This window comes from Dreissena polymorpha, chromosome 9 (genome assembly GCF_020536995.1).
Source record: "Dreissena polymorpha isolate Duluth1 chromosome 9, UMN_Dpol_1.0, whole genome shotgun sequence".
Classification (NCBI taxonomy): Eukaryota; Metazoa; Mollusca; class Bivalvia; order Myida; family Dreissenidae; genus Dreissena; species Dreissena polymorpha.
Window position 1 is genome coordinate 86,540,187 of NC_068363.1, and position 12,854 is coordinate 86,553,040.

Sequence of the window (12,854 nt, forward strand, 5' to 3'; positions counted from 1 at the left end):
GTGATTATATTATATAGTCCCTTTGTATGCATATGCACCATTCATAGTGAAAAATCCGTGTTTCAATAAGAGCGCGAAATTGTTGCTGACAGAAAAGTTCCACGCATGGAAAGCATGTGTAATAAATCAGGACATGTGCCGTAACTTAATACAGACGTGCAACTAAGTATTTGTAGTATTTGAGAATGAAAAAAAAACATCAGAATCAATGCACACGATGAAAAAGTATTGCCCATTGAAACTATAGCAAAAATAGGAAAATTTACAAATAATAAATTTAATTGAAGTCACTCATTGATTGGTCGTTATAACCAACAAGAGCACCGCTTAACAGGTGCCACGCTCGGCTGCAAAAGCTTATCAGAATTTTATTTTTTTAGAGGTCACAGTGACTTTGACCTAGTGACCCAAAAATGGGTGAGGCGTGTAGAACTCATCAAGGTGCATCTACATATGAAGTTTCAAAGTTGTAGGTGGAAGGACTTTGATTTTAGAGCCAATGTTAAAAACCTTTACAAACCTTGACAAGGACGGCGGACACGACTAGCTGGCTATGACAATACCTCGGGTTTTCTCCGAGCTAAAAATGAACAGCGCTGATGCTCACACATCATGTCACCTGATTAAAGCATGTTACACGGGAATTGTCCCATCCAAAAAAATTACTTCGCATATATGCGCTTGCGCAAAATGGCGGACATTGTGTTTATAAAATTATAAAACACATTAGTGTCAATACTGGTCTTATTTTGGTTTTGAACATTGAAATCGCAATTATACTGGATTATAGGGTAATGGATAGAGTCGGAACATGTATGTATCCAGCTTATATATTCATATTGTAGACTTACCTGTGAATTAAAACATATATTAATTTTCTATACAATTATCTTTATTTTTATTAGCCACAATATTTAAACAATTTCTTATTACAATGTTTTTATTTTTTGGCATGCACAGTAGCACGCTGCTACTGCGGAGTTGCGTGGCGGTGTCCTGATAAGAATGGAAATTGTCTGCATTTACCGACTAGGCTAAAGTAATAAACACTGCGCTGATTAGCTTACTCAGCGGAACGCCGAGCATTTTAAAGAGTACACCTCGCATTTCCCGCCGCGGAAGCACTCGCTAGCAGACAAAAGCCCCCCGGAGGGAGCGAGTTTTTTGGGGGGAAACGCGTGGACTGTACTGTATAAGAACATTTTAGGAACCTGAAAACAATGCAATTTTGGGCAAGCTCAAAAGGGACGTGTTACAACAAAATATGAGCAAAAACCCTATGATTACGATCATCATTGATCCTTAAATGAATACTTTAATTCTTAAAACATGTGTCATACATTAAATTCACTTAATACTAATAGAAATCTTTTAAAAATGGTCATGATGATTTCTATACTTTTAAAACTCTTGAGACTAATGATTTCTAAACAATTTTTTATTTCATTGAGATTGTTAATCTCTAGCCGCTGTTATGTAATATTGCCAAAATAATGATCAATTCTTAAAATTTAATGTTTTAATTCACCAAAATAAGAACTCAAATTAAAACAAGAGGCCCATGAGGGCCTAAATCGCTGTACTGCTATAAACACTGTGCAAGTTTGGAAAGAATAAGATAGAAACTGTGTACTTAATCGCGCGAACAAGGAGAATTTTCTCAAATTCAAGGGGAGATTATTGTGTACTTATTTCTCCAATACTACTCATATTCAATAGAGTTCAAGTCCTCATTGATATAAAGATACTGTGCAAATTTGGAAATAATTGGATGAAAACTGTGGAATTAATTGCGTAAACAAGCGGGATTTCAAAATTTTCTCATATTCAAGGGGAAGTCATTTTGGACTTATTGCTTCTATATTGCTCTTTTTAAAAAAGGGTTTGAGTCCTCATTGATACAAAGACACTGTGCAAGTTTGCCACGAATTGGATGAAAATTATGGACTTTATCACATAAAAAAAATGAATTTTCATTTTTTTCTCAAATTCAAGGGGAGATAATTCTGGACTTATAACTCTGATATTGCTCATTTTCAATAGGGTTTGACTCATCATTCAGATAAAGACACTGTGCAAATTGGGAAATGATTGGATGAAAACTGTGGACTTTATTGCGTAAACAAGCCTTATTTCACAATTTTCTTAAATTCAAGGGGAGATAATTCTGGACTTTTTCCTCTGATGTAACCCATTTTCAATAAGGTTTGAGTCCTCATTAATATTAAGACACCGAACAAGTTTGAAAAGAATCGGATGAAAACTGTGGACTAAATCGCTTAAACAAGAAAAAGTCTAACGCACGCACGCACAGATGACGGAAACCATGCCATGACATAAGCTCTTCAGGCCTTCGGCCAGTAGAGCTAAAAATTAGAAATTTCATTATAAATAAATGTCATGCATCAATTACACGCTTCTTTTATGTCTTCGAGAGGTTTCATTTTACTCATAATTGAATCAATTAACTTTGACAAACCATTGATCCCTCATTTGATTGAATGCTGTGGTCTACTTTCACAATTTATAACAATATATTTATGATATGGCGAAGCACTTAGTAAGGAATGTTGCGGCGAGACACCATTTTTTGCCAGGAGAGGAACCCTGATCAGTACAATTTAGGAATACACAAGTTATTGAATCTCCTCCTTCAATAGTTGTATATTGACCAAGCAGGGGTGTAATTTTGGAAACACATCAAAAGAGGAAAATATCTTTATACTGTATATGTGGTATACAGAACCAAACCCACTGAGCAGCATTATAATTGGTCCAACATAACTTAACTTACTTGACATTAAAATAGATCCAGTAAAGACATTTTAATGCAATTTTTGGCATGGGCATGTAGGTATTCAGATGAAAGGTTTATAATCTCACTCCTAGCATGGAATGTCCCACGTATATGTACTGACGACTTAACATACTATTTCTACTTGTGGATCCCTGTCTCCTCTTGGAATGGAGTGTTCTGTGTTACAGACAGCCTTTCCCACACCCCGTATGCGTATGTCATCCACTATGACTGGCCTGGCAGGCAGGGTGAAGCCAAACTCGGTAAAGTACCTGCAATGTGGGAGCTGACCATTGTGCTGTCGACATAGGAGCCATGTTCCGGGAAAAGCAGGCTTAATGAAAGTGCGTAAAATGACGTCCTAGATTAGCCTGTGCAGTCTGGACATACTATTAAGGGAAAAAACTTTCCGCCTTAACTGGATTTCTGTCCTTAAGGGACTTCCTTTTAACAAAACAGTCCATACAAATTTGAAGTGTAGTCTATGATAAGCCTGTGTGGACTTTACTGGCTAATCTAGAATGAGACTTAAGCCCAGTTTTGTCAAGAACAAGGCTCATAGGTAAGTGTGTTGTAACTTAAGGGTATTTGCTCCTTCCAACAGTATCTCAGTCATATCATAGCGGTCAGTTAGCATACTTGAATGTGTTAACTGATTAATCATTACTTATGTGCACATACTTGAGTCAGTTACTTTTTTTATACAAATGCACAATTACCCTAACATATGTTTCAAATAATACACAACAAAAACAAAACACTAAGGAAAACAAATCATGATCTAAGAAATACAAAAATACACCCCACTTGTCTTGGAATGCAGACAGGAAGTTGCCATGTTGACTGGTGCCTGTTTTTGCTGGGAAACTCTCTGTAGAACACATGAGAGCACAGTCTGTCCGTTCATATCTCATATGCAGAAATGCAGTGGTTTCAATCTGGTCCCTTAGAGAATGTTAAAAAGCATTTGTTATCTTTAACCTCAAAGTAAACTGTTTTAAAGAAAGCAATAAATGAATTTCTCATGAAGCTAACCATTAAATGCAATACTTTCAGCTTCTACATTAGATCTATTACCAATCATTCAATCTGAAGTACTTTTAGGTACTCTTTAGCCAGATACTGGTACAACTGTTTCATGTAGCTGATAGCACTCAGTTAGGAAATGTAGGCCATTTAAATATTTGTTGATTGTCATCTCTCACAATGTTCGAAACCCTCAGTGACTAAATATTACTTTAATACTTGTAAAATGGCTCTATGTATGATATAGCCAGCTTACAGAGGCTATGCATAGATAAAATCAACAGTGAAAACATTGTATCTGACATAGTCATTAGACAATATCAGCTGATACAACACTTTTGCAATTAACCCTTGATGCACATTTTATAAACACTACCAACAATGTCTGCTACATACTTAGTGAATCCTTGCTTTACCAATTCTTCTTCACACTGAGCAGACAGAGTATTTATCCTGTCATCCAAATACTGGAAATTCTCTGAAAAATAAGAAAGCATTACAATATTAAGAGGCAAAGAAGAAAACATGGAATAACTTAATAAATATATTTTAAGGAGTCATGATTTGCAGTGAACATTGTACAGACATATGTTCACAACTGATATATTATATTTATCAAAGAAACCATTACAATATCAGAGGTCCAGCTTTTCAATATCTCAGACTATAAAATACTTAGTCCTAACCTTAAAATGTTAATTTTTAATATTTTACAAAACACATTAAGTCATATTTTCAATGATTAAAAAAAAGCAATTGTATAAGCATAGCATGACTAGAAGAGTGTCTCCTTATACCTTCTCTTAATCTTTTAATATAATATGATGCACAATGACATGGTAAACTATCATTTTACTCTATTATAGCTGATGATAATGTTACAACAGCTAGAGTAGCATTAATAGTTCAAAAGCCAGTTATCATGCATAAGAAACATTTTAATTTATAAACCACAACTTTTAAAAATGTCATGTACAAAAACAACTCACATTAAAAACCGCAAACATGGATGGAATTATAAAATGAAAGACAAGATAACTGTGAGAAAAATCTGCCTTGTTAACAGTACGGTAAAGGACAGTGTGTATGTATTGGAACACCTTCAATATCCAAATTTAGTTTTTAAAGGAAATTCCATTCAAAATACTGGATTTTTAAACCTGATAAACTTACTTGTTTATAAGAGAAAAAGAAGACCTTGGATTTTTCACATGTCCTGTCAAACGAACAGTCCAATAAATAAATAACTTTATAAAGTCCAAAAACATACCTTGGGCATATACAGTTGCACTGGGTTCTTGACATTCATGGACGATGTCGGCCATTGCCATTCCATATGCCGATAATATACCTGCATATCTGGGGTCACAAATTGAACATATATAGTCATACTTACAATGGTGAGAAGACCAAAAGAATACATAAGCAGTGTTACTTAAAATCTGATGAGTAATATTCATGAGCCAAACTGAATAATACATTAATAAAGGCCAAACATATTCAATGAGCCTAAATAAGAAATTTTTACAATAGCTTATCACTTACCAATCACATGTTAAATGGTATATAAACTGTTAACAAAATTTGAAGTAGTAAAGATAGGTAAGATATCAAAGATGATCTAACAGTTACTCTGAAAGAGCCATTATTATTTGGGAAACATTTAAATTTATACCTGATCAGAGTAACAATGGATGGATAGTGGTTGCCTAGCAATAATAAGATTCCAAGTTATATCGCCAATCAGTGAGCATCCTAAAGGCTTTTTTCTAACATACCAGAACCAAGGAACTGATTCTTCCAGTGAAATGGACTAGAGCGACAAGGGTTGACAGTGACAGTATTTTATCTGCCTAACATTCGTATTTCATATAAAGTTGTTTAACACTCAAACCATTGGAGCGCAAAAATGACATGAAATAACAAAGCTCCTACATGTGTTCGCACAAAGACATTTAAGAACGAGCTTCATGTGTGTAAAATAAAGGCATGATGTAATAAAGCCATACCCTATTACAAAAAACATATGAAATTACGAGCCCCTACCTGTTTGCACAAAGGCATGAAATAACAAACCCCCTACCTGTGTACAAACACCTCAGTCATCCCAAGGCTCCTGGCGATGGCACAAGCATGCTGACCCCCAGCGCCACCGAAACAGGCCAGAATATGACGAGAGGTGTCATGACCCTTTGCCTGCAAAAATAATAGTTTATTAATATGTAAATTTATTACCTGAACATAGTCTTTTGTAAAAGTGATACTCAACTATGCACACACACAAACACACACATTAAATGAAACATATAAAGGGGATGCTATTGTGAAATAATGGAGATACCTACAGGGGTTTATAACAAATTGTGTTGCATCCAACAACTAATTAATATAATAATTAACAAACTAAGTGCTCATGAGGTAAACACGAGCTTGGTTAACTGGATTGCCCAAAATTTGACATTTTGTGCAAAACTCATGACACAGGGAAAGAAAATATACTGCAGTTGACCAAACCATAAAAGGTCTATAAACATTCTCCAGTGCTGGATTACCAGCATACACAAACTCGAGATTGTCGCATAACTTGTACACATGCCAAGCTTTATCAGCTTTGTTCTAGGGCAAGCAACTCATGGAAATATGGATGATTGTGCATGGAAGTGTCTTGAACATCTTGAAGTTAAAATTTAATCATTTGAGAAATGTGTAAGTAGTATTTGCTCCATAAACAAGTCAAATGCAAAAAAGACAGATTGAACAATTCACTGATTAATTTACAAACTGTAAACTATATATATATAATCCTTTGTATTATTGTAAAACTACTTTAATCTAAGCTCCGTCATTTTTTTCTCAGAAAAAGCACATTTTTGTTTCAATGATATAAACACAACTGACTTTTAAGATTTTGATAAACTAAGATAGATAAACAACTTGTATTTCTACTTCACTTCATAATGCAGAGTTAATGTGTTTGTCAAATTTACTAGACTACACAATTAACCAGGTGTATTTTACTTAACAATATCTTGGAACTCCTTCCACAGCAGTAGACTCTGCCTATGGTTTGTCTTAGGATATACCACACTTATTTTCCTTCCTTGTCAACAGAAAACTAAGTTGCAGGTTGAGGTAGATTCCAATATATATCCTCACCTTGAGGGGGGTATATAAATATATTATTTTTGGGGAAGCGCCTTTTAAAGTTCACCTGTGTAAGAGCGCGTATTGGTCGGCACATGGTCTCGTTGGCAACCTTGATGAATCCCATAGCAACCTCCTCCACAGTCATTGGCTCACGCTTGGGGCTGTCCAACTGACTCCTCAAAAATGTGTTTACCTTAAGAAGAGTCATTATAAAGGGGATCAACAATTTTAAACCAACAAAAATCATGTAGTATTTTATTGTACGGAGTTCTGATGTAAAAATAGATTTTGTTTTCAGTGTAAAGATAGTTTTACATGAAGCATTTGCTTTCATTTAACAACTTATACCAGGGTACAGGATCATATGACTTTATATGGTTCACAAATGGATGTTAATTGATGTAAACACACCAGTAAGTGGCAATTTTTTTTCAAAAACTTTTTAAAACAATTTTTCTGAAGAACTTCAACTAGTGCATAAAATACAGTTTTTTATGTGGCTTATGGAAATGTGAAAAACATCACAATTACTTTATTTAGTAAGCCTGTGTTCTTGGTAAAATATTCTATGTGTAATGAATTCATATGCACGGTTATGCTGCAGGCAACGTGAAATGTTGGCACTAATTTCAGGCATATTCAATTGTAAATTCTTCAATCTTAATGTATCGGCACAAACTGCAAGAAAAACTTCTATGCACACAGATTTTTGCAAACATATTTCAATAGTTTGAAATATTTGCAAAAATAAAGCTCTTAACTGTAAGTTTTCATTCTGTCTAGCCCATGTGTAAACCTCTTAGAACCGTGTTGATCATGCACCCTGTATATTTATTCATTTAATACTAATAATCATTCTAATATCACGTTTAAACTATAAAAAAAGTATACATTTTGCAATTGTTTGAAACATGCAATTTTTTAATGTAGATTAACAGTTTAATCTTGTTTACACTATAAACAAAAACAAGAGAGATAGCATTTGTTTGAATCCAGATTTAAAAAAAAGGATCAACAATAAAATTCTATTCATCAGCATATCATAATATGCAGAGCCAATTTAAACTTAAACACATTACATATCAGAATTTTATGAATGAATGTATGATCTCTTTCTGAAAAAAAAATGGGCTTAATGTATGTGTGTAAAGTGTTGTCACATATTAGCCTGTTTAGTACGCACAGGCTACTCAGAGATGCTACTTTATGCCTCGGCTGGATTTTTGTTAAGAAGAGACTTCTCCTAAGAAAAATATTTCCATAAAAGCAAAAAGAGTTGTCTTTGATTAGCCTGTGTGGACTGCACAGGCTAATCTAGGGCCACACTTAACGCACATGCATTTAGCCCAGTTTTCTCAGAAGGTGTCTCGTATGTTTGTACACACTTCTTCTGTGAGCTTCAGAAAGGCTGCCTTGGTAGCTGCCACATCCAGTGGCTGATCCTGGCCTTTGCCAAATATCTTTGGAAAGTACTCCGGTAGAAGTCTGGATAGGCACAAGTTGGCATCAGTCACAGTGAGGGGACCACCTTTGAATAAAAAAACATATGCCATTATCATACAACCATAGCCAAATATATGACAAGTACATGCATTCAATAAAATATTAACATATTTAGCCCTAGTGTCCTATTTATGCGCCAGATTAAATTTAGACCAACTGGAATTACTGAGTCAGTCAAATAATATATAGTGTAAATTTCCAGTGTGGCAATAATGCGCACTTGTTGATGTAGGCTGAATGTCTAACAACATAAAACAAGAGATGTTTGCATATCAGTTGTCTACTGCAAGACCAGAGTAAATTTATATAGATGATATAATTGAAGGGCTGTTACTCTTGTGTACCTGATCTGCAGAGTTATCAAAGTTTGCAAAGATAATTGTGTCACTAACAATTCATCTAGTTTGGTGACAACTGTATAAGAACATGTTGCACAAATACAAAAGGCCCACCTAAGATTATTCAAAGGCTGAAAACTCACCTTTGTTCAGAAAATTTGCATTCTTTTAAGGTGAAAAAACAATAAGAAAACTGTTTCGAAAGATTAACACCACCTTCTCTTAAATGAAGGCTAATTGGTGCTAGTGACTTGCTGTGTTGATGGTCAACAACAAACATGTGGAAATGATCCAGCTGCAACAAGTAAGATACATTAGGGCTCCGTTGCTCCTGGTAGAAACACTAACCTGAATAAAGACTGTCCACAACGCAACATTTCTAAGTGTAATGCATGCTTAGCTTTCATATAGTCATATAGCAGGTAGACCCAGCATACCTTTCATACAGCAGGTAGGCCAAGCATACCTTTCATATAGCAGGTTGACCCAGCATACCTTTCATATAGCAGGTAGGCCCAGCATTCCTTTCATATAGCAGGTAGACCCAGCATACCTTTCATATAGCAGGTCGACCCAGCATACCTTTCATATAGCAGGTAGACCCAGCATACCTTTCATATAGCAGGTAAGCCCAGCATACCTTTCATCTAGCAGGTAGACCCAGCATATCTTTCATATAGCAGGTAGACCCAGCATACCTTTCATATAGCAGGTAAGCCCAGCATACCTTTCATATAGCAGGTAGACCCAGCATACCTTTCATATAGCAGGTAAGCCCAGCATACCTTTCATATAGCAGGTAGACCCAGCATACCTTTCATATAGCAGGTAGACCCAGCATACCTTTCATATAGCAGGTAGACACAGCATACCTTTCATATAGCAGGTAGGCCCAGCATACCTTTCATCTAGCAGGTAGACGCAGCATACCTTTCATATAGCAGGTAGGCCCAGCATACCTTTCATATAGCAGGTAGACCCAGCATACCTTTCATATAGCAGGTAGACCCAGCATACCTTTCATATAGCAGGTAAGCCCAGCATACCTTTCATATAGCAGGTAGACCCAGCATACCTTTCATATAGCAGGTAGGCCCAGCATACCTTTCATATAGCAGGTAGGCCCAGCATACCTTTCATATAGCAGGAAGACCCAGCATACCTTTCATATAGCAGGTAAGCCCAGCATACCTTTCATATAGCAGGTAGGCCCAGCATACCTTTCATATAGCAGGTCGACCCAGCATACCTTTCATATAGCAGGTAGGCCCAGCATACCTTTCATCTAGCAGGTAGACCCAGCATTCCTTTCATAGAGCAGGTAGACCCAGCATACCTTTCATTTAGCAGGTAGACCCAGCATACCTTTCATATAGCAGGTAGACCCAGCATACCTTTCATATAGCAGGTAGGCCCAGCATACCTTTCATATAGCAGGTAGACCCAGCATACCTTTCATACAGCAGGTAGGCCCAGCATACCTTTCATATAGCAGGTAGACCCAGCATACCTTTCATATAGCAGGTAGGCCCAGCATACCTTTCATATAGCAGGTAGACCCAGCATACCTTTCAGATAGCAGGTAGACCCAGCATACCTTTCATATAGCAGGTAGGCCCAGCATACCTTTCATATAGCAGGTAAGCCCAGCATACCTTTCATATAGCAGGTAGACCAAGCATACCTTTCATATAGCAGGTAAGCCCAGCATACCTTTCATATAGCAGGCAGGCCCAGCATACCTTTCATATAGCAGGTAGACCCAGCATACCTTTCATATAGCAGGTAAGCCCAGCATACCTTTCATATAGCAGGTAAGCCCAGCATACCTTTCATATAGCAGGTAGACCCAGCATACCTTTCATCTAGCAGGTAGACCCAGCATACCTTTCATATAGCAGGTAGACCCAGCATTCCTTTCATAGAGCAGGTAGACCCAGCATACCTTTCATTTAGCAGGTAGACCGAGCATACCTTTCATATAGCAGGTAGACCCAGCATACCTTTCATATAGCAGGTAGGCCCAGCATACCTTTCATATAGCAGGTAGACCCAGCATACCTTTCAGATAGCAGGTAGACCCAGCATACCTTTCATATAGCAGGTAGGCCCAGCATACCTTTCATATAGCAGGTAGGCCCAGCATACCTTTCATATAGCAGGTAGACCAAGCATACCTTTCATATAGCAGGTAGACCCAGCATACCTTTAATATAGCAGGTAAGCCCATGATACCTTTCATATAGCAGGTAGACCCAGCATACCTTTCATATAGCAGGTAGAACCAGCATACCTTTCATATAGCAGGTAGACCAAGCATACCTTTCATATAGCAGGTAGACCAAGCATACCTTTCATATAGCAGGTAGGCCCAGGGTTGGCCCCAGCAGACTCGGGTCCTACAACAAACATTCCTGAGCGGAAGAACAGCATGGAGCCACCCCCTGCAGCCACTGTGTTCACATCCAGCTGGAAATAAAATGACAAAAACAGCTAAGAAATATCATTTTTAGACTGCAGAACATTGTTTCACAAGTGAACTGTTTATACTTTAGAGAAATGTCATTTCCAAAAATGTTTTCTCTTGATTTTTATAGTTGCTTTTTCAGTTAAATTATCACAATTTCAAACACATGTTGCTCTAACAAGTTTAGCTGGGATCAAGACACCTTAAAACATGACGTACCTCCAGAAGCTACCCCTACAAATAACAATACTTTTGGATAGGCATTTTTCACCCAATTACTCTGAATCAATTGGAAACCAGACAAGCTCATTTATGACCATTTTTTACCTTTGAACTCAGTGTGACCATGATCTTGGAGATATCGAAGAAATTCTTTCGCAAGACACGGTGAACAAATGTGCCAAATGATTTTAAAACCTCACAATGAACGACGTAGTTATGGTCCAGAAAAGCTCATTTATGGCCATTTTTGACCTTTGAACTCAAAGTGTGACCTTGACCTTTGAGATATCAACGTAATTCTTTAGCGCGACACACCGTCCAATGATGGTGAACAAATGTGCCATAATTTTAAAATCTCACAATGAACAACATAGTAATGGCCCAGACAAGCTCATTTATGGCCATTTTTGACCTTTGAAGTCAAAGTGTGACCTTGACCTTGGAGATATCAACGTAATTCTTTCGCGCGACACACCTTCCAATTATGGTGAACAAATGTGCCAAATGATTTTAAAATCTCACAATAAATGACAAAGTTATGGCCGGACAAGCTCATTTATGGCCATTGTTTACCTTTGAACTCAAAGTATGACCTTGACCTTTGAGATATAGACGTGACACACCGTCCCATGATGGTGAACAAATGTGCCAAATGATTTTTAAATCTCACAATGAACAACATAGTAATTGCCTGGACAAGATTTCGGGACAGACCGACCGACGGACCGACAAAGTGACTCCTATATAGCCCCTATTACCAATGGTAATGGGGGTATAAATAGTGGGGGTTTAAAACTAGAGCTGTAATGATTCACCCATCATTCAATTCGATTTCGATACCAAATTTTCCGATTCGATTACTTTCGATTCAATTCAAATCAAACAATTTGCTGCTTATTTTGCAAACTGTTTTATGTTTGGTTTGTCCAGTGCATGAATTAATATGTTTGGTACTTGTTATTAACTTATTATGTTGTACATTTAAAGCGTTTAATTTTTTAAATAATTTTTAAAAACGCAACATTGTTTTATAAGTAACAAATTTATTGAACAAAACTTCATGTTGAGTTATTCTTAAATAACATAAAATGCACAATGTATCACATGTGTTTAACAGAAAAAAAAATATGAAGGTATATAAACAACTTCCAGTTGACTTCTTAACAGAATGCACACAGTTTAGTAAACAAACCATATGTATTGAGGAAAAAAATGAGATCAAAACATCACATGGGTTTAATTTAGTAATTTTAACGTGTTAAAAGAGTTGTCATGGAAGATGACTACTTCACATCGGAAATATCAACCGAGTGTTTTCTCTTTAAATGTTGCCTCAAAATTGTAGTGCTTTAAG

The 12,854-nt window shown here is 36.5% G+C and overlaps 1 protein-coding gene across 8 annotated transcripts in view; it reads right to left on the minus strand.

Annotated features, from left to right (window-relative positions):
• The window catches only part of LOC127843626 (5-oxoprolinase-like), a 298,491-nt gene that overhangs the window by 265,394 nt on the left and 20,243 nt on the right, over window positions 1-12,854 (minus strand). For all 8 annotated transcript variants that reach the window (XR_008032247.1, XR_008032245.1, XR_008032246.1 and 5 more), the window contains exons 11-18: window positions 11,163-11,280; window positions 8,356-8,498; window positions 7,035-7,163; window positions 5,907-6,019; window positions 5,094-5,182; window positions 4,220-4,301; window positions 3,605-3,742; window positions 2,931-3,069 (exon numbers count right to left, since the gene is read on the minus strand). Coding sequence is in view for 3 of the 8 variants with exons in the window: in XM_052373318.1 (XP_052229278.1) it covers window positions 2,931-3,069; window positions 3,605-3,742; window positions 4,220-4,301; window positions 5,094-5,182; window positions 5,907-6,019; window positions 7,035-7,163; window positions 8,356-8,498; window positions 11,163-11,280 (951 nt within the window). In the remaining 5 variants the exon portion in view is untranslated. The remainder of the gene's footprint in view (window positions 1-2,930; window positions 3,070-3,604; window positions 3,743-4,219; window positions 4,302-5,093; window positions 5,183-5,906; window positions 6,020-7,034; window positions 7,164-8,355; window positions 8,499-11,162; window positions 11,281-12,854) is intronic.